Source organism: Cyanistes caeruleus, chromosome 2, assembly GCF_971803275.1.
Source record: "Cyanistes caeruleus chromosome 2, bCyaCae1.hap1.1, whole genome shotgun sequence".
Taxonomy (NCBI): domain Eukaryota; kingdom Metazoa; phylum Chordata; class Aves; order Passeriformes; family Paridae; genus Cyanistes; species Cyanistes caeruleus.
This window is the reverse complement of record NC_141702.1, coordinates 69,595,309-69,617,715: the sequence shown is the minus strand read 5'-3', so window position 1 is coordinate 69,617,715 and position 22,407 is coordinate 69,595,309. Positions and strand designations below refer to the sequence as shown.

The 22,407-nt window shown below is 36.2% G+C and overlaps 1 protein-coding gene across 6 annotated transcripts in view; it reads right to left on the bottom strand.

Annotated features, from left to right (window-relative positions):
* ARID4B (AT-rich interaction domain 4B) overlaps positions 1 to 22,407 on the bottom strand; it is an 88,182-nt gene that overhangs the window by 21,956 nt on the left and 43,819 nt on the right. For 4 of the 6 annotated variants that reach the window (XM_086877771.1, XM_086877775.1, XM_086877772.1 and 1 more), the window contains exons 8-16: positions 21,114 to 21,252; positions 17,374 to 17,453; positions 15,988 to 16,061; positions 15,022 to 15,167; positions 10,619 to 10,691; positions 9,476 to 9,570; positions 8,273 to 8,370; positions 7,802 to 8,069; positions 6,580 to 6,752 (exon numbers count right to left, since the gene is read on the bottom strand). In XM_086877771.1, the coding sequence (XP_086733897.1) occupies positions 6,580 to 6,752; positions 7,802 to 8,069; positions 8,273 to 8,370; positions 9,476 to 9,570; positions 10,619 to 10,691; positions 15,022 to 15,167; positions 15,988 to 16,061; positions 17,374 to 17,453; positions 21,114 to 21,252 (1,146 nt within the window). The remainder of the gene's footprint in view (positions 1 to 6,579; positions 6,753 to 7,801; positions 8,070 to 8,272; positions 8,371 to 9,475; positions 9,571 to 10,618; positions 10,692 to 15,021; positions 15,168 to 15,987; positions 16,062 to 17,373; positions 17,454 to 21,113; positions 21,253 to 22,407) is intronic. The other 2 variants (XM_086877773.1, XM_086877777.1) reach the window with 1 other exon arrangement.

Genomic DNA, 22,407 nt, shown 5'->3' with positions numbered 1-22,407 from the left:
GTTTCAAAGGGCAATGCAAAATCCTCAAAATGCTAAACCCACACACACAACAGGTCATTCTCAGTCAATATAAAGACTTAACACCAACAAACCCAAAATTAAGTGTCTTAACAACCAGATGTAGTTAAAAATGAAACAAATACTGCTGCTCTTACACCACTCAAGAAAATGCAGCATCATGCAAATCTCTTTCAACCCACATTCTCTGGCATGAAACATGAGCTGTAACAAAGCCCAGGTGAAACCCTGTGATTTGGAACATTCTATCTGCTTCCTAGGATTCCTGTTTTGCAGCAAACCTAGCCCTACTCCAATACACATCCCCTGATGCACCAAACTGGTACACACAGCAGGTGAGCTGGCACATGCAAAATTATTTTTTCATGGGTTATTCTAAAATTTGAGGAAGCAAGATTATTTCAATTATTGGCTCAATTAAGTCATTACAGTTAATTGAGTCACTAGCAGAAATAAACTTCAGTATAATTGACACTTCAAGTTTAGGAATTAGCTTCTATTTTAATTTCCTGCTTATTTTTTTCCTTTTTCTCATCCTAGAGAATAATTTAACCTCTACTTCTCATAATACAGAGCTGAAAGACGTTCAGTCTCTCTTTATGTTGTCCATCACAAATGTATTAAGGTAACCTTATGTTTTAAGGCAGAGAGGTCATTAAGACCTTTACTTATGCCATGACAATGGAATCTCACCTTTAATTACACAAAATAACACCTCCCCAAGAAATCACCAGTATTTGTCTTCCCTCTTGTCTTGGTTTTGGCTGGGATAAAGTTTGTTTCTCCTTGGTAGCACAATGCTCTCCAGGGTGGGAGGAAAGTGAGCCACTGGTTGCATGGTACACAACTGCCAGCTGGGTTAAACCACAGCACATCTGAAGCTACAAAGAAAATCTGAAAATAAAATCCCCAAGGACTTCTGTCTGCACACAGAAAGTTGGAATAAATGCAGTTAGGGTCCCCTGTCCAAAGGGAAGGGGAAGGCACTGCCTTGATCTGAGTCACAGTCAGTCTAGTACAGTAGACTTCAATCATGCAACCACGTAGTCTGTAACAGTGTGTTCCCTCTGCTGCCACAGACAGTGAGAGAACCTCATGTTATCGCTTCCCATCATTCAGCCACATGTGTTGAAACATGCCTCAAAAGGATAAAGGGTGGTTCCAAAGTCTGACTGTTTTTACAGCACTGGGTCACATTCCCTTTGGAAACATCCAGTATCTGATGAATGTTTAAAGACTCTCCCACACATGTAAGCCTTGGTGACCACCAGGATTAACAACCTGCACAATGACCATTTGTTATGTAAAATATGATGGCAGAACCACTTTTCCCAAATCAGATGTCTCCCTTCCATTCAATACAAAGAGCTAGTACATTTACACCACCACTCTGTGCTTTATTATTGTGTCACTTGCGGCTTATTGCTGTATCAAAAGCAATTATTACATGTATGTATCAGTTTGTACTCCATATTAAAAAAAAATCAATTAGACTGTTTCTGAAAACATGACTACACAAGAACTTCTTTCCTCATACAAAGACAGCTAAAATACATAAATAGAACACACATCACAAATAAGAGAATTTAAATATATTCCTATAAATAAAATTACTAAGTATGGTCCTTATAAGCATTTTTCTTTTGCATACACACCAAGAATCTCAGATTCTGAGCATATGTTTATACTACACAAGCATTGAACATGACACATTTTTCTCCTTTTTCCCAAGCTAATCAATTCCACATAGCTTTCTCCAGTTTGATTCAAGTTTATCTCAATATATAGTTCTCAACTCTTCAGAAGCTAAGACATATGCCTTTTATATCAAATATTCTACACTCCAAAAGATTCTAACCTCCTTGCTACCAATTCAGATTCACCACCACAATGATGTGTGATTTCAACAGATAAGGAACTGAAGAAAACATTGCCTCTAACAATGTCTTTCTCCCATATGCGAAATGGAGCGTCTGACTATTATATAAATCCATTGTAAACTGCTTTCAGAAAATCCCTAATAGGTATTATCAGAAAATATAACTCTTGTACAAAAAGTTTCAACAGCAGCCCAGGCACAGCAGGTAATCCTCTTACCCCACAGGGGCAATAAACCTTAGTAAAATCCTTCACATGAAACAATGCCCATTGTTACTTAGTTTTCAATTACTGCTTTTATTAATCCTACTTCCCCCCTACTGCTTACAGGAGGGGAAATGTTATTACTGCGTGAAAGATGCATGTAACAGCTTTAAGATTATGATTTTTTCCCTTTGCACGTGAATGAATGGTTGATAGTCTTGAACATAATTAAACCAAAGATGTTTAGCATTTTCACTTTGTGATATTGTCAAAATATGACAGCACCACCTGCCAGAAAACCACACCATGAAGACCTAAACCATCAGTATCAGACAACAAGAAGTGTTCAGGTTTCTAAAGACATTTGTTCATGCATTCCTCGGAGGAAATAAAAAAAAATTAGACGGTTTTCAAGAACAAGAAACAAGTAAATTCAAGAAGTTTCCTAAGGCCAAGGAAGGACTTGTGAAAATGACAGTCTAATGAGCAAGAACAAGGTAAGAACCAGACATGGCTGCCCTTCCTGGTGTTAAGGAAAGAAGGAAAATACAAGAACAAAACCTCTTGCAATGTCTACGTACTGCAACTGGGATTCTTAAAAGAATTTTTCCTGGGCACCTCAAATACCACCCAAATACTACCGTCCAAATACTACACATATAAAAGTCTGCTGCCAATTTTTGTTGAGAAGCCAAAATTACCCAGATTCTCAGCACTTAACCTTTCATTTCAGTATGAAGCTCTTGACAGTGGTCTGTCCCAGCTGCCTTAGAGCAAAGTGTTAAAACCAAAATAAAACACAAAACCAACCCAAAAAAATTCTCAATAAAAAGTCCAAAACCAACACAGAAACTTGGAGTTGAATTAACTATCTGGGGAAAAAAATCTTACTAACATTGGCTATATAGCAATTAACCTACACTTCACTTTCCAAACTGCACCTACTACAAAATTTTTGAAGATTTACCTTTCATTTTATTTGCCTGTATTAAAAAATCCACACCTCCTAAAAACTCCACTGGGCCCCTGGCCTCAATCTCTTTGGAACATATTCAATTGCCTACACTGTTCACTGTGTAGAAAAACACCTCAGTTCTCAATTTGCTGACTTCCACTGAAGCATTCCAACAAATTAAAACAGTTACGATTGCATGCTACAAAGGAAACAGCACACCAACTATGCATTGCTACAGTTGAATATCATGACTTCCACAACATGAAGTTTGCAGGAACTTCTAAAGAAGAAGGATTTTGAACTTGTTGATTCATTGGCCAAGTATAACTACTTTCTTTGATTTTATCAAAAAGGATGATTTACAAAGTCAGTTTTGTAAACGACCCTCTGGGACAGACACTTGGAACATAACACATCACTGTCCTTTTTTTTAAACTTGTTTTAATGACTGTACAACCTGTTATCTAGCACAGGTATCTTCCACTAGCCACAGGAAAAAACAAAACCAAAACAACAAAGCAAAAAGTGAACAAGTAAAGCATGTATAGAATAAAGTTCAAGGTGTCTTTGGAATCTCCACTCTCAGTGTTCACAGATACACAAGCAGGCAAGAAACTGGCACTCTGGGGAAGAAAGGAAGAGAGAGCTGAGCCTTTCTTCCTCTTAATCATATTGTTAAAATCTGTGTAGATGGGACCATACAATTCAAATGGTAGCAATCTCAAAGGTTAGAGACACATGGGATTGCACAGAGAAATAAAGCCCATAGAAAATAAACAACCCTGTCTTCCAATAGCATTTCCTGAGATCTGGAAGCTGGGAGTTACATCCAGTCCTCCCACAAGAAAGTCAGCAAGAAGAAACCCAGAAGTATTTCCATCTTCATGGTTCCTTGTGTCTATAGACAAATAATCTACATGAAGATGTCCAAAGTCCTACAGATATAAAAAACAGAAAACTCTGCAAGCTTGCCGAATATAATATTAATTTCTTCAGCTATTTTGTTAGGACTGTGAAGGACAAATAGTCCATAACTTTAAAAAGTTCCAGGAAGACATTTTAAATAGACCAAATAACAAAATTTCAGTTTGAATTTCACATTCATCTATTTTGATTACAATTCAGGTATTGGTATGTGTGATCAGTTTTCTACCTCAAAAATGCCTATTTTCATTTTACATTTCAGTTCAACAAAGAACTCCAACCACAACATTTCCACCTTTGTATAAGTTCTGCCATTTCTAATCCATGAATTTTGGTATAAGGAAGTACAACATCAAATACAATGCGCCATGAAATTCCTTTAAGCCTTTATGAAATAAATGCTAAAAACATCATTTAGCATTTAAGATGACACTGACACTTTTAAAACCTCTTTAAAGCTGATACAAGTGCATTTTGTACTCCTTGTCAATCTGAGAGGGTAGAAAGGAAAACTAATCATGCTAACAGTGCTACTACAGTAACACTGCTTATAAATACTCACAATTAACTGCTTTAAGTGTTCCATTTTTGTAATTTAAATTATTCCCTCAGACAGCATAGCTCCCAGCAATGACCACATCACCGCCTACACCTCTTTTTAGAGTTATGCTTTCTATTCTAAGCAACTTATTACAATCTCCCATGAGTCATAATAGCAAAATACTAGTTGGAAGAGTTTTCCACTGGGATGAGTAAGGAGAAGCCGAGGGAAAAGAATTCACTCAGTTGCTATCAGGTGAATTGAGAAAACTTAAAAAGGAAATACAGATTTTCATTGTTTCCATAAATAAAAAGCTAGGAACACTTGTAAAATTTTTCTGACGTCATAAATAATGCAAAGTGACATGAATTAGGATTTAAACACCCCAGGCTCAAAAAAAATAGAAATAAAGGATTACTAAAAGGCCAATGCAGCTTCTAACTTCTCATGTACCATTTACTACTGCAGCATTGTAAGCATGAAGCCACCATACTTTTCAGGTATATAAATAAAGTAGCATCACAAACATACACAGGTACAAATACACAATTTTGGGAACTTTAAAAACTGCTATTCTCTAAGCATTGCAAAGTCTTCCATCTATTTTGTTCTGTATTTTAAAAGCAGCATTGTAAAATCAGTCTTTAATAATTCTGAAAATCTTGCAAAGCTGTTAAAGTACAACTCATCTAGTTCATGTTAAAAATAGCAAATGCAACTAAGTCCAGCAATTAGTATTTTAAAAAAGAAAAGTTTACACAGGATACAAATAAAATCACATCCATAAAGAAAAGGCTCTTTAGCTGAGTTCCAGGTAAACTTGGTTTTTCTGTTTTCTGCATTTCTGAGTAACAGAAATTGCCAGCAAAATTTCACTGAAAACATTCAGGAGCACAAAAACATTTTACAAAAGGATCATTCCAGAATCCACTAAAAAATAATCAAAATCCTTGATAAATAAAATAAAAAAGTATTACCAGTGAATCAGAAGTCAATATACTAAAATATAACATTCTGACCACAACTTTTAATGGGCCAGAAAAAGCATGAAGAGCTAATGATATTTAGACAGAAGATCAAGACAACTGATCTACTAAACAACAAAACTGATGGAATGAACAAGGGAATTACTGGTCAGGCAACAGATGGTAGTAACTACCAAAAAACCCAACACATCCCTGATATACAGATTGCTGTGAAAGTATAAGGAGGTGTCATTATCTGCTTTCCCTCCTGTAACAGCTTCTCCCTTAAGCATCTGTTACCAGGTTTTATTGAAGACAAATACTGTATTAAAAGAGATCTATCCGACCTCTAAGGGGAATTTTTGTGTTCTTAAAATTAGAAATCATATTGTATGAGGGTTTTAATTGTAAGAATACAAACTGTTAATACACTGGGAATTAATGAGGATTATATTCTGGTTCTATTATTTTTATGTAGCTGCTGAAAAACACTTGTGAGATTTTCCTGCACTGAAACAGGAAAACCTACCCATTCCATGAGCCAAATGATTCTCACACACTCATTGATTAAGATGGCCCTGAGCATCCCTATTATTTCCATCTCCTACTTTTAAACCACCTGTGTGAAGATTTGCATCAGAGACTCCTGCCAATACCAGGCCTATTCCACAGTAAGGCTGTTAACTGAACAATGCAAGGTACTTCCACCTTTTCTCATGTTACACACCACTGTCCAAAAGCAAAAGCTGTAAAACCACAAGTTTGCCATATACTTGTACTAAAATCAAGTGTAAAAACACTCTTGGCAATGACTGCAATATTTTTGTATTAAATCAAATAGTCACCTATGCTTTGTATATTCAGTTCTCACTCAGCTTACATTCAGGCCTGGAACCTGTAAAACTTAAGCTGCCTTATCTATCAAAAACAGATAGATGAACTTCAGTGGCCTAACCACAATGAAGTTATAAACACATCGGTCTCTGGAAGATACAAGACAATTAACAACAGTATGTCTAATTTGAAGTTCAAATTACAAGAGTAAAATTTAAAAAGCACCTATGTCTCATCTTATTAGAAACAGCACAACTTACCCTGATTTTTCTTTTTCTTCACCATCTGCATTTACTGTAGGATTTTCCATTTCTTTGATCTTCTCCTCCTCTTTATCTTCCAATTTGGTTTCATCTTCAGTTTTGATTACATTTAAGTCCTTTTCTTGATCAGGTTGAGTAAACACAGAATCTGGCAAATTTTTTTTGTTTCCCTAGGATAACAAAACATTTAGTTAACTCAGGTGAAAACAAAGGATTTAAGAAAAGGCAGACAAAACACACTGAAGTTGTAAAAGCAAAGCAATGCTACAGTGTGGGGCTTGTCCTGAAATTACAGCACCTCAGCTGCTTTTCCTTTTGAAAATCTTAAGATAAACCTAACAGTTTAAAGTGCAGCCAGCGTCCTAGTTTGTTTTATCACAATGATACAGGCATGCAGCTCTTAGACCTGGACTGCAAAGCAATCCCTAAGACAAACACTTCACAAAGCATGTTTCCACTTGGGATGCAGGAATACCAGTACTAGCCTGTCTGCCATTCCTCCCAGAGAATACCAGCACACAGACCAGAGCTGCCTGCCACTTATATGCAGAAGTATTACAGCTGTGTTGCACACTGACTTGAGGAGCCACACTGCTTCCACAGCAAACACTGAGGTCTGTACACTGCAGCACATCAGTTTATGGCCTGGAACTTCCTTTGCTAACTCCAGAGTCAACAGTGGGTTTTGAAAAGCCATAAACATTTGTCTCTCTGGACCACCACCATGTTCTCTAAACTACATTGGACCATGTGTACATAATATGACCCAGGTCTTTGTAGAGCTTCACTGACTACACTGGAACACAGAAGTAACTGCAGAATTTATGAGGGCTTACAAGCATAGCTAAATGAAAATATCAGCATATAGTTATATCAGCAATATAGTGAGCTGTGAGCATGCATTACCCAGATAAGGATAAAGCTGGACACTAATTAGTCTCCATTTCACCCAGGAGGCCCTCAACCAAGTGGAATGATGGAGCTGTTTTCTAAAATGTCAGACATTTTGACATCACGACCTCCTAAAACAGGCACCTAGGGTAAATATAGCTGAAATGTCTTTTCCTGAATTTCCTGAATTAGGTCTACAGCAAGCTTTTGTCTTATTTTAAATGCAACAGAAATTTCAATCTTTATATTAATTCACAGTTACTAACACACCAACTGACTTTATAAACTGATTTTAATAAGATAGAAGATGAACTTTAAAATGTATTACCAGAACAGAGGGCTTATCATTTTCTTTACTTTCATTATCATTCTCAGCCGACTTTTTTTCTTCTTGTTGTACTACTGCTACTTCCTCCTGCTTGCGCTCGTCCTTGTCCACTTTTATCTCTTTTGTATCCTGCTCTGGTTCTTCACGTATCTTCAATTCTTTTTCTTTTTCACAGTCTTTACAAGGCTTGTTCGTCACTTTCTCTGGCAATGCCATTTGAAATTCAATGTTAGCTGATGTACAATACTCTTCAAAACCATAGAGATATCTAAAAAAAGAATTGTTTGTGATAAGCAAGTTTGATTCAAGAAGGAAAATCCAACCTAGAGATGTTAAACATGGGCTGCAGGTTTAAAGGCTTAAAAAATGTATTACAACAAAAGAGTTATGGATTTTTATATATTACTCCTAGCACAGGATCACTTCAGTTCACTGTAGTTTGAGCATAAACTTCATGGTTTTATTACTTACTTTCTGTATGCACATTTAACATTATATCCTGCAGCTGAATTTAATACAGGGATTCCAAGATCTTGATAAACTTGCTTCCACACTGCTCCACTTTCAATCTGTTAAAGACAATGAAATCATTGTTTATGAATTAATTCACTGACAAAAAAACTCCAAAATTGACAAAGTTTACAGCTTCAGAAAATAAATGTAAGTAATTTCCTCTGATCTATAAAATTACTATTTATCACACACACAGTATTTCACTGTAATGCAAACTGTAGTCTAATGCAATTACTTTAAGCAATTTAGCATTCCTGCAATGCAACAAGCCACAGCAGGCTTTCCTCTCCAGGTGGCAATAAAACAGAGGAAAAAAAATATAACTATCAGAAAAAATCAGTACATCATTTTTATTTTATAGTTGAAGTAATTCTGAATATCAGAGCTAGAATTTTAATTAAATTGGAAAGAAAAAAATAAGTCAAAGCATTAACAACACTCAGCTCTGGTAGTACTGTACCAGACATAGTGCCTACCAGTCTTTCATTACGTCCTTAGTGTGCCCTTTGGTGACAAAGTGTTGTGATGTGCCTATTTCTAAACATGTGTGAAGGTAAAGCAGATGTACTGCAATACCCAAGTACCACATCCTGTCCATCAGAAAGGTGTCACTGCTCAAACAGACCTCAGCTGACAGACTACATTTATGGGAAGCAGTTCAAAGCATGAACAGAATCTGCTTGGCCATGAATTCAATATGTTTCAATTACTCCTCCCAAGACCGGTCTCACTAATCCCAGTCAGCAAATTCTTCTTTACACTGCCCAGAATAAACAGAAATTAAGGGCCTCACATCAGGCCACTAAATTGGTTGTCTTTGAGATTTTACTGAGCAGTGGCTCCTTTCACTTGGAGGTAACAACTTTATCAGACAAATGTTTCTTGAAGTATTATAAAAACACACATGCTGGCTGATTTTATGCAACAATAATTAAACATGCGGAGTGGATGTGTAATTTAGCATTTAACTAATTCGGCTTTGTGTTAAAGCATGGTTTTTAGAGCTACAAGGTGTCTTACACAGTCATAGTAGAAAACTTTCATACATCTAAAGGTCCTGTGTTATTTTTCAGTACTTTACAGAGTAATAAATTATTTCACAATAATGAACAGCATACTCAGGTTTTACGGCTCTGGAGTACTCATCATACTAATACTCACGTTATCAAATCCTCCAAGCTTGTGTACAAGTCTGAATAACTTGAAGAGATTCAAATTTCTATATCCTAATACAGGTCGTTTGTTAATAGGAGTCCCTGGATAACAAAGACAGCTGTTAGGGTATTCTGAAGTCTTTTTTTCAGAATAACATGAAATTCACACCATATGCACTATTATTAAATACAGTATTTTAAACTCCACCTCCTGCATCTAGTACTTTCTTTTCATGAAACTAAAACTCTTGAGTCTTACTGAACTAGAGGGAAAATGGGTTATGTTATTTAATGCATATATATGCATTCTTCCATACATTACTGAACATGCAGAAATGATGCAAATTTTCTTGCTAACTACAGTATACATAGTTTCATTTCACCCACTGAAACAATTACATCTAAAAATACAATAGTCCTTTCACTGATACTAAAAACAACCCAACCCAACCCTTACCAGGAGCAATCCCACAATGCTTCAAGAGCTGAAACTTCCTGTGCTACTGTACTAAGCAGTAGCTATCACATTGTCATCTCTTGTGAACAGTTTAACTCATTACATAAGGCATTAAAGATACTAATTTAACCAGTTATAATAGTAATTTAAATACAGATACCCTCACTCCTGCCTCTACAGACACTGCACGTTTTTTGCAGTATATCAAAACCTGGTAAAGGTTTAACGCAATGGATAGTACTGGCTTTAAAAACATCTCAATCTACGGATAATGTTCATGCACTTAAGTGATCAGGATTCACAAAAGAAAATTAATAAATGCATTTTTCCATGACCCAAAAGGTGTGTTGGTATTTGAAAGTTATTAAACTTTCAAATAAAGATTTTCAAATAAGAGAATAAAGATTCATATGATTGAGAGTACTAAATGTTTGATTTTATACACTGTAAGTACACTATTGCAAATACAGTACAATATATGCAAAACATAATAATTTTTATACATCCATTTAATTCTGCAAGGAGAAATATGGGACTGCATTTTAGGAGATGAGTCAAGTGACAGACTCATCTTCCAAACAGTAGGGATGTCAGAAGGAATGAGTACAGTTTCCCTGTTTCCAAAACTGTACCGCAAAGCACTACTAATTTACAGACTCAATTTTTCACAGCACTGGTAATTAAAATGCCTACCTCTGTCTTCCATGAACTTGTACAATTGCTGAAGAAAGTTCTCTCGTTCTTCAGGAAACGGCTCTATTTCCTCCTGTTTAAAGCAATGCATGCAAGAAAACTGTCACCATTTTGAGTTGCAGTCCTTCATTAGGAAACATAAGGCAGTGATAATTTAGGTTTAAATGTTTAAGTTTGTTTTACTGTAGTCAGCAACAGGATACAGCACAGAGCAATACATGCTCTCAGTGCTATGCCACATGAAGCCAAGTTTTATAAACTACAGTGTTTCAAAATATATAAAACATTGACTGTAAACATACATCGAAATTGGATTTTTTACTGATCACTGCAGTATTGTAAGTAATACCATAGATCAAGATGTGTTCTCAATTTCGTCCATTTATGCAGAAAGTCTGGGAGACAGCACTATTAATGACCAAGAGATTATATCTGAAATCTCAGCTCTATTTCTACTGCAGTTAAGTGACTCCTTGGTTCCTGGATAGACTACGTCACTTTCAGAGATGAAGTCAAAGAGCAAATGGTGCTTTCACTTTCTTAGGAGTTCTAATCCACTGCACTGGCAAACCGCAGCCAATGGCACTGCATGCGAACTGCCATGGGGTACCAGCTGAGCACGTGCTGAGCAGGATCAATCCCAGAACTGAAATAACAATGGATATTTTGCAAGTTCAGTTCATTGCACTAATAAACCTTTGTATTAGATTTACTTAGATTAATATACACTGGAGTTTCATAACAAAGCACTATGGCTTACTTTATAACACCTCGTAATTTCCTTCGGAAATGGGGCTTGCCACAGCTAGTAGCAATAAGATATTAATGTATCAAATTCTGAAGAAATTCTGATGACTGAGCTACTGCAAAACAATACACCAAATATGAGCTGATTAGTTTTTAATATACCTGTAGAGTTTCCAAAATTAACTAGTTATTCAATAATCTAAATGAAATTATTTTTCTTTAGTGTATTTGCATTCCATGTTCATCATTTCCATTCTTCAACTGTCTCCTTGTACTAAATATTAAAGCTTCACCTACCCTGAAGCAAGGGGAAAAAACATACTGTCTTTAAAGTCATACTAAGACAGTTGAGGAAACAACAGAAACAGAATATCAATACTGAACAGAACTGGGAAAAACAAACAGAAACAAAAACAAACCCCAAACACACCAACATGTGAATCTATTTTATAAAGAGATGGATGGCTGAAAATAAGGTCAGGAAAGGCTGTAATGGACTGGAGATTTTTCTTATTCTGTACTTCCTCTTACCCATTAAATGCACTTGGATGACATCAGAGCAAGCAGGCAAAAGAATTAAGAACCACTATTCACAATATGCTGGAACAGTTGCCCTTCAGGTATAATTAACAACAGAAATGCAATGAAAATACTCCAATCCTGCAAAGGCAATGCCAGAGGAAAGTCTCTGCAAGGGGCATTATATGATGGGCATTTGACACCCAGTGTACCAGCAGAGCTCAGAGCAGGCAGCTTTGATGGGCAAGGATAGGCTCAGTAGAGAACTGCAACCAGTATATTAGAGATCGTTTTCACAGGGCAGGGGCACCAGAAACTGGCACATCTAGCCCAATTCCTCTCTGACAGGTACAAGGTGATGCTGCAGCCCTGGGTGTAGTACAGATAAAAGCCTAGTTAAGAACACTCATATTGCACAAGCCACGGAGAACAAATTATTTGGGTGGAATTAAACTCCAAAACAGGGTATTTTATTTTTTTTTTAAATTTTATTTTTTAATCTCTCATAGCAGGTACTTGGAAAGGACTTTTACCAGATCATGAGCAGCTACTTGGGTTTCTCATGTTCCTCAGCAAAAAGAAAAACATGCTATAGACATTAGTCTCATAGAGCATTTGGGGGAGGGGTGACAGATGTCACTGAACAAAACCTTCAGGAAACCAAATAAAGTTTTGAAGAAGGAATGTACTCTTTAAATACAGGGGGAGATAAGGTAAAGGTGATGAAGAGGCTGAATGAAATTCTCCTTTCCTACTATACAGTCCAATGCCTGAAGGGTACTCCTACATCCCTAATGTGATAATTCACAGAGGTGCCAGAATGGCAAGTGAATGAACACTCCTTATTCATTTTTCCAGTAGAGAACAAAGTAACTTTCTAAGAAAGTGTGCTAACATTTAAAGCTTAGGATCCTGCATGCCTCTGAAAAGTGTTTACACTTTCTCAGAATTTCTACAGTGCCAATATGTATTACACTATACTAATAGTATCTGCTAATAATCTCTTAATCTGGTTAGACAACAAGGCTTACTAGATAATGGTTTGAAGCAGGCATGTCACACTGTCATATTTGCTTATTTTCAACTTAGACAACCAGAACACTAGCTGGTCACTCTACGAGCTCAAATGTATCTGTCTATGCTACAAGTTAAAATAAAGTGGCTTCTACATAGGATAATAAAATCCAGGAAAACAACAATGTGTTTTTTGCAACACAAATTCACACAGTACTACAGCAGAGCACTGGAAGAGAGGGTCTTTGACAACTCTTTTACCTACCTACGTCAGATTTCATAAAGTAAAGGAAGGCCGTTTTCCAGTCTCTTCCATCAGAGGAAAAAAACAAACGAGGCAGCAACTACTCTTCTTAGAAGACAAGTACAGAGGATTTGCATGCCAACTCCTATTTATATATGATGGAAGCAGGTATAGAGGTATGAGATATAGAAGAGCATTTACGTATCTACAGAATGGGATGTGAACAAATATGTAGGATAGAAGTGTCTATTTTTGAAGCCTGTAGTGACATCTTTAAGAGCTTAAGTTTTCTGCTTTGTTTTGTTCTGGTTTATTGGTAGTAGGACCACATGGATGGCCTAAGGGCCACCAGTGAGAACTTTTCATGTCTTGGGAAGCAGTAGAACAACCTGCAGGTGGATAAAGTCCCAAGAGCAGGCCCACAGTTCCTGTTTGGGAAGAGATGCTGCTTGATAACCAGGAGGTTATAAGCACAAAATTACAGAAACAAAAAGAAGCTGCAGAAACTGCTCAAATATGGGTTGAGAGAAGACACGTGTCACTGAACACCAAGGGGAGAGGAGAAGAAAAAAGGTAAGTGAAAAAAAAAAATTTTGCTTGTTTTTGAAACTTCTTACAAGTGACTGAAATCACTGTTTACTGAATAAGATGATACAGTAAATTTCAAAATATTTGTCTGACATGAAATCTTTATGTCTAACACATGGAAAGATTAGCTCAAACGATGTCACATGCAGCTAAGGGGAGCTCAAGAGGTGCTGAAAGAGTACAAGGTCAAATGTTTACAAATGCTGTAGCTAAAGGCTCTGTATTTTTCACCTAAAAATAGTGTGGGAATGACCACTATATAAAGATGATGTGTCTTTCTCCATAGACACAAACCTATCTATGTGTATCATGTTCATGGCTGGATGTGAACCCGCTGAGAAAGTTCAGAAATTGTACTGAGCCCAAGAATGCTCAATTCCTTGCTTCTCAAAATCCTAAACAGAGTATCATCCTAAAAGATGCCCCTTGAAAACTTTTGATCAGAGCTGGATAATCTTCTGAGAGCTTAAAGACAAGGAAGAAAGAAATTAAAAGCATGGAGAGGTGGCAAAGTCATAACTTCACACTTTTGCAGTCTCCCAACACGTTTTCAAGAAATGAATGACTCAAAGATGAAACACTATCTTATGGTATGCCAGAGCCACAATATCCAGGGAGGATGCACTGAGAGAAAAACCCTAGCACAACAATTTAAGACCCAAATCAGTTCAGTTTCTTATTTACAATTCCCTTACTAACATGAAATTAAGTCTGCTGCACTACTGGCACTTGCTTAAAAATTAAGAAAACGCTCAAACCCTGGCAACAGAAGAAGTTTTTGAGAGAAATGTTTATTACAGCAGATACAAATTTAGAGTACTACAAGAAGGTATAGAGAAGTAAAAGCTTCAAAAGCCTCTCTTTCAGCCTCTCAGCCAGCTGTGAAATAAAGTTCTTTCCACTAATTTTCTTCTTTTCTCATCTTCACTTTTTTTTTGGGCTAGGAGGCTGGGAGTAAAGAACAGATGATTAGAAAACCAAGCATGAGGTGGGAACTCCATACTTGCAGAACAAAAAAGAGAAGAGAGGTGGAAGTGGAATGCATGGGCTAACACCTTGATTGAAATTTCTTCTGCTTCTTTACACAGGGTGGCCACAGAAACAGCTGGTGATGAAGCAATTCTTCAGCAGATCAGGGAAAGAGCAAGTTACTCAATAATGCCTATGTTAACAGCATTGTCTTTGTTAACATGTTCCGTGTTCCCTAATTTTAAAAAGGCCTACTTAAATACATACATTCCTGCTAATTTTTATCAGCTGTGCATCTATGCACTTTACTAATTTCACTTGCCTCTTCCTCACTGCTGTTATCCTCTTTTTCTTTTTCATCCTCTTCCTCTTCTTCAGCTTCACTGCTGGAGCTGTCTTCTTTCAATTCTGTTTTCCAGTTACTAGGAACAGTTCTGTTTTTACGGAATTCAAGTGCTTGGTCAAAAGCTGTAAAAGAACCAGCCTTTGTTAGCACTGCAGGAAGTATCAGTTTGCACAAATATTTCAATTAAAAAAACAGTGATCAGGGGTGATGGGGAAGAGGAGAAGGAGGAAAGACTGCTAACTAAGAATTCCATTCCCAATTCAAAGAACCTCAACAACCACTCCATTTTGTCCATCCTTATTTGTCTTATCCAGTCAAACTGGCCTAGTGTTCTCTGCACATCAAGGCACTCAGAGCTATTACTAGTATTTTTACCATGTTACTGTCTACAGTAGGATCCTCTGCATAGGCCATAAATGAAAATTTAACTGAAGAAACCCCTATCCAACAGGTTTACACTGCAGTTTCTATATATCAAATAGGGAGAGCAAGGAGGAAGAAACAACCACCAGCTAATTCTCAGAGTTCCATCACACAAGCTTAACCTTTCAAATGCACCCACAGTTCCAGATTTTCAAAGGTCATTAAGGCAATTTACTTAGAACTATTAGGGGCTCTACTGTGAGAATATTTCTATAAAGTTCTAAAGCAAAATGAAAAATCTATACAACCAACATGTGCATGTTTGGCATGTCTACACTTAAAGTCAGTGCAGAGAAAGTGAGCTGTTGTTTTTGGGGGTTTTGTTTACTTAGGTTTTATTTGTTTTAATAAAAAGTTCCTCTAACTTTCCCTAAGTATTCTCCTTCAATATATTATTCTGTAACAAAAGAGCCTATATTTTAGGAACTTTAAGACATGAATCAATCTGCCATAGATTTAGTGAAATTCATGTAACTAAGCAAAGACATACAAGTGTTTCTCACAGAAAGTTATTTTTACCTTGTTTTAACAAAGCGTCAGGCTTTGGTGAAGTTTCATTGATTTCCCGGACATCTTTTCTTGGCACAGAAACGCTGGATAATTTAGAAAGTGTTAAAAAATTAAAATATTTTAAAGGTAAACTAACTATACAATACAAAGCTACCACTAAGATTATAATACACTTACTAAATATACATAAGAAGCACATGAAGTATATCTTCATAATTCTACAGTGTTAGTCTGGTACAGTATTAATCGTAGATTAAACCCAAAACTTTTACATTAAATTAATTAAACTATATGCATTCATTGTGTATTATAGAAAGCAAGTTATTTCCACAAACATGTAGTTTCTGGAATCTCCCATATATGTATTACTTTAAACCCTCACATTAACTTAACAGTAGTTTAGAACTGTACCTTGCTTAAAACATAAATGAGTATTAGTGTAAATTGTTAATATGAAATTAAAGACTTCCAAATTGAAAGAGCGAAGTACTTTCTGACTTCTACTTTATCTATAACCAAGGAAGCAAAAAATTGCAGCTCTGGAGGATTGGGGTGTAGGTATGTGCTTGTGTGCACACATCTTATGTGTGTTCCTTGGGTGATGTGCGCTGATGCCTGAAAAACTATCATACGTAAATGATAAAACTTACTAGACTTAGTAATTAAACCGTAACAAAACTGTTAATACTTCAATATGCTTCCTGCAAAACATTATGTTAAACTGAACTAAGCACAATAAATAGCTGCAACTTTTGAAATAAAAACTAAAACCTAGAAAAAGAATTCTATTGTTGTGAGTTTAAGAACACAAAGTTCTTTATTTTGTTGCAAATACCAGACAGTCTGGTTTCTATGTTTCTCTATCTTTTTTCCCACTTTGAGTAGCACTACTCTTTGCAAGTAGCATGATAAGATGCAGTTGCAAGTCTAGATTGAGATAAACATATGCCTTACTACCTTCAAACAAGAAAGAGGATTTCTGTGTGTGTGTGTGCACATGTGGTGTACGTGCAGACATGCACACATCCCCACCGACCCTTCTGTAGCTGGATAAGCTTACAGCCACTTCCCTGAAAAGCACTGCTCTATTCCAGCCACAGCAGGAAAGAGTTTCAGGCCATTCTTGAAGTCACGTAATGCTGCTGTGTTTGCCACATTTTTAACAATGAAACTAAGACAGATAGATTTATGCATCCCATTACTAATAATGATAAAGTTCAAGACTAATTTCATCACCATGTAGGCTGTTAACAGGTTTTTTTAAACATTAGAAAAATCTTGGCAGGAACTTACTGAGCTTTATGATATATTAATACTTTACCCAACACATCTCATGCTACATTTCACTTCAGGTATACACTTTGTTCAATTATCAAACTCTATATTCCTACTCACAATTTGCCATCCTTGAATGAGCGAACAAGAATATTGTCTTTTTTCACCGCAATATCATCACTACAGTCCGGACAAACCACCTGCAAAGGTATTACAATTGCAAAGTTTAGAGAGAAAAAGCTAAAACAAGAGAGTCATAGTAAATATCAGTGTTTCTCTAAAAGCTTTTGTGCTCATTTCTCATTGGCAATTCTGTAATGAGAGCAAGTGAGATCCCTCAAAACATAGGAGTCACGACCTCCTGAAATTACTGAATGCCTAAGGTCATGCTTGCTCCTGGAGGGAAACTGATGGCTGCTACCAGAAACATAAGAACATTCTGACAAAAGGTCAATTTGTCATGCCTCTACAGCTCATTCTACTCCTCATCCTAAAAGGACAGAAATTTCACCAAGTGCTGCCACCTGACTTAGAGACTTCTTTTGAAAACTTCTGGAAATGGCAAGGATGTGATTATACACAGCATCAAAACCAAAAGCTAACAGGATTTATGAAAAGCAGTTTTATGAGGGAAGACTTAGAAGTAATTTAGGAGAGAAGAGTACCTCAAGTACAAGTATTATGATAGGTTCTTTAACTCAAGAAGTAGACAAATCAAGTCTAGCCCTAAGACAACATATTAATTATTCGTTGCAATTTTAAAAGCTATTTAAGTTTTGTTAAACCAGTGTACAAGTCACTAATCAAAAAGCTTCAAGAATTTAAATTAAAAAAAATAAATATAAGTAGCCAGAGATAGAAAAACAACCCCTCTCCATTGCTCATCTGATGTCTCATAATGTGCATAGTTCCTTGAAAGTTAGGAAGATTCTGGCTGCTACAAAACCTCAAGGAGCAGCAAATGACTGTAGCCCTAAGTTAGCCCAGGTAAATACCTCTTTTCTGTTAGACAAACTTTTCCCTTTCGGTCCTAAGTTTTCCACCAAATACAAAGATAGACAATGGCAGAAGTTGGGTTTTTCTCCTGGTTACATATGTCACTGCCTATGCAGCATTTTGGGAGCTAAAGTCAAAAGCTCCAAGCGATTTGGAAATAGATTTACATATCACAAAGCATAGGCAGAATATGCTCCGCAAGACAAATAAAATGTAACAGAAGTTTCAAAATTCAATGCATTCTATGGTTTGCAAAAAAATTACATTAGAAAACTACAACATTCTAACTGAAATTAAGCTTGAGATATAATTTACAGTGTCAGGGTAAAAATGACAATTTTCATCCTCTATTTTAAACTGACAAGTGCAAACTCCTAGCTCTTTAAAGATGGAGAAAGGCTCTTCAGGCTTTAGCTACTGGTTTTCTAGAAGCATCAAGATTTTAGCAGTCAGAAATCTATTCAAAGGTTGGAAAACAGCTTACTATAACCTCATCTAGTGCCTTTACATCAAGCAAAATCACCTCAATGTTGCCTGAATCAAGTTTTCTCAATTTCCTTGCAAAACAAACTCCACTGGAGTCATAGGAGGATGAAAGAGATGATCCTATGTAAACTCAATTTTCTGAAAATGCTGCAGGATGATTTCCTCACTGCACCTTTTGAAAGCCTTTAAGTACACATAAAACTAAGCAATGCTGTAAGACTAAATCACACTCCTTGACATAAGGAGCAACTCTCAGACCCTTTTACTATTCCAGTTAGTCACTGTACTCACACCTTCCCCACAGAACTAACAAAAACAAGCAAACAAACAAACAAAACCCCCACCAACACAAACATGTGTGCAGGATTAAAATAATGCAGTCAATCACTGAGTCCTCAGAATAATTTTTACCAAATTGAGACTTCTACAGTTTTACATTTCAAGTGATAATCTATCTGGTTATAGGCCTGATATGCAAAGTACTTGGTTTCCACTACTAATCTTAATTGTTCCATGTAAAGGTTTAGACTAATCCCTGAACTTGTTTGCAAAATGTCCTCTGTGCTTATATACAAAGTATCTGTATATAGTATCATTAATAAGAAATAATGCTGAGATACACATTCTTCAGCACATTAAACCTGAATTTTCATTACATTATTCATGTAATTACCATAACACAAAGTTAATGCAAAATTTATCAGTAATAAGATAAATTACTTTGTTGATACAGTAGAGGTAACCTGCTTACACAGTAAAAAACACAAGAGAAATAGCTACTGGGGAGGGGATTACAACAATAAAAAACCAAGCCAAACCAAAAAACGCAGCTATTTGAGGTATAAATCTGTCCTTTGGCTCAGCTGTTCTGGTTAAATGCAGCATGATGGTTGTTTGCAGAGCTATAAACCTGATTACTAAATTAAGAGTTAATCTAGGATAAGCTATTTCAGGGTTAACAAGCTTCACCCTCAAACTTTATCCCCCTACTGCTTTTCATTTGTTGCAGGAAGTTTTCCATGAAGAAGAAGCTATTCCAATCTTTAAAGGAAAGCCAAATAAATAATTGTGTATTTTTAGTACGTCTTTGGAGCGGAAGCAACAATTCAGCTCCTCTTTAAGGTAGGACACACAGCTGTCCTGAGCAGCACTACACGAGTCACAAGCAATGCCCTCTAAGAGAGCCTGCCATGGAAACTGGTATCTGTCATGGGCATGACCAGAAAAGCAAACCCAGCAGTGGGACACAGAACTGCTCAAGCCAGTTTCACTGACCACTTCTCTGAGTGAACTGTGAGGCAGATGATACTGCATCATCTTGATGAGAGCTTTCAGCAAACATCTCAATTATTCTTGTTTATCACTGAAAACTTCTCTTAAAGCTATCTGCTGTAAACATGGTATCTCCTTGCTGTTCATTCTGTCCTCCCCCTTGCAAAAAACACTTCAGTGACTCATTCTCTTCCACAAACTTCCCCAAAAGAATTCCTACTGGAAAGCTGCTGGACTGCATTACAAGACACAGCAGGTGACAGGCAGAAAGCTGCAATTGAGAGCTATTGCACATACTAAGAGGAGTTAAATGTTACTGCATGGCACCATTTCAAAAGCAGAGCACAAGTTTCCCTAAATTATATAAATGTCTTAAGCTTTCATTGCCAGGAATTAATCAAATATTACAATTAAAAATAAAGTAAAAATTTAAAAGCATGGTACTAGAAGGCACCACATACAGAAAGATATTAATTTCCAAATATATCAATCAGTGAGTGTACATGCAATCACTAGCTGTGATATTTTTTTAGAAGTTAATTTCTTAAAAAGCTCCTTTAAGCCAGAATAAAGGAAGAGAAAAAATACTAGTACCAAAAGGCTACAATGTAGTTTTAAACTAAATTTATTGCCAATTTTTCACTACCTACCATAGTGACCAAGAAAAAAAACATTTGATTTTATTATCCAATGTGTTTCTATTGAATGCTGAAGAATTATGCCTATGTAATCACTAAACTTATCCTCCCTTCAGTACTTCATATTTCCTTCCTTGATAAAACTCAGTAATTTGGAAAACTGACATGGAACAGCCTAGGAATAAAACCCTGAAATTCTAGTCCAATAGTATTGAACACACTGTTGAGCTAGAATTAGGTCAACAAGCTCTGGCTGTTTGGAAAAACTCAGGCCATGTCAGCAATCCCTTTTTTTAAACAAACATATCTAGATATATTTCACTTGACTGTTATTCTACAGTCCAATTTGAAAAATACATACTAATTTCTAATACAAAACACCAAAACAAAAAAAAAAAACAACCCTTTCTTCAGTGCTTAGAAAAGGACAGTAGTTGTATAAAATTATAATAAAGATGGAACTCTTACCAAGGCTGGAAACCACAGAGCTTTCTTCTTATCCACACTGAAGCAGTCCACACACACAACTTTTCCTAGTAACTCATCACTTTGTTTTCTTTCATCTTCATCTTCATCGCTGGAAGAGGATGAAGATTCTTCTTCAGGACTAAACAACAGAAAGAGACTTAAAACTTAACTATTCAAAACTTGCTTATTATAATTACAGGAGATCCAGAGCTAATTATCAAAGAGGCACAATTAACAGTGACTTGAACTGCTTGTTAAGTGTTTCGCGATAAAATGAATAAAGTATTTATAATTATATTATAGAAACAATTCAAACATTACAAACTCAGAAATGCATATTCACCAGTAATACATGTAAAACCCAAATGAAACACCACCATGCACCCATATGGAGGAAAAGAACCACATTGTCAGGGTATTCAAAGTGAAACCATTCTGCCCTACATAAACACTGTTCAAAAATACTGTTGCAGCTGTAGTTTTGCACTAATGTTAAGCTTAACTGTTTTGGTTTTCCCTCTTAATCTCTCTGGTTTTACTTTAACAACCACACAGAATGGAAAGCTATTTTGAGAGAGGACAAATCTCTGAAGAAGAAACATCAGATACAAAGATGAATAGCAAGGAGAAAGTCTATTTATCCTTAAACAGTTCTTTAAAGATGTGCAGTGAAGCACTTCTATGACTATTTCAATTTCACATTGAATGAAGTGCTGGAATGTAAGTAGATGGGCCAAGGTGCAAATGCATTTAATTTAAAAGGGTTCTGGCTCATTGTTTTGACTGTTCAAGTACAAAGTTGCACCTGGTTTTAACCATATGAGGAGTCTAAATGCACAAACTGGTCCAACTAAAATTACTTGCAACCCAAAACAACCCTCTCTTGATGCTCTCTCAATAACTTTTTTATAGTCACTTCAAAGGTTAATCCTCAGAAAATATACAGCATCTTCAATGAGCACAACCATCATTACATTAAAAGCTATCTTCCATTTGTCACGTAACTGCTTTTGAATACAAAATACAGTATTAACAAAAAACTCACAGTTAAAATTTGTATAGCAAAAGGCAACTAATGTACAGTTTAAGGAGAATTTCCTTTTCTCCACATTAAATTTATGCTATTTCTAGTGATGATAATTGTTTTGGTTTATTTTTTTCCTTCAACATTTTTTTTCAAGTAATGGCTTCTTTTAAAATATATGAAAGTCTTTCAGGCTGCTTTCTGGGGCTCAAGAATCTCTTGTACGAAGAGAAAAAAGTCAAAGACTAAAGGCAGAACTATTTGGGAGAG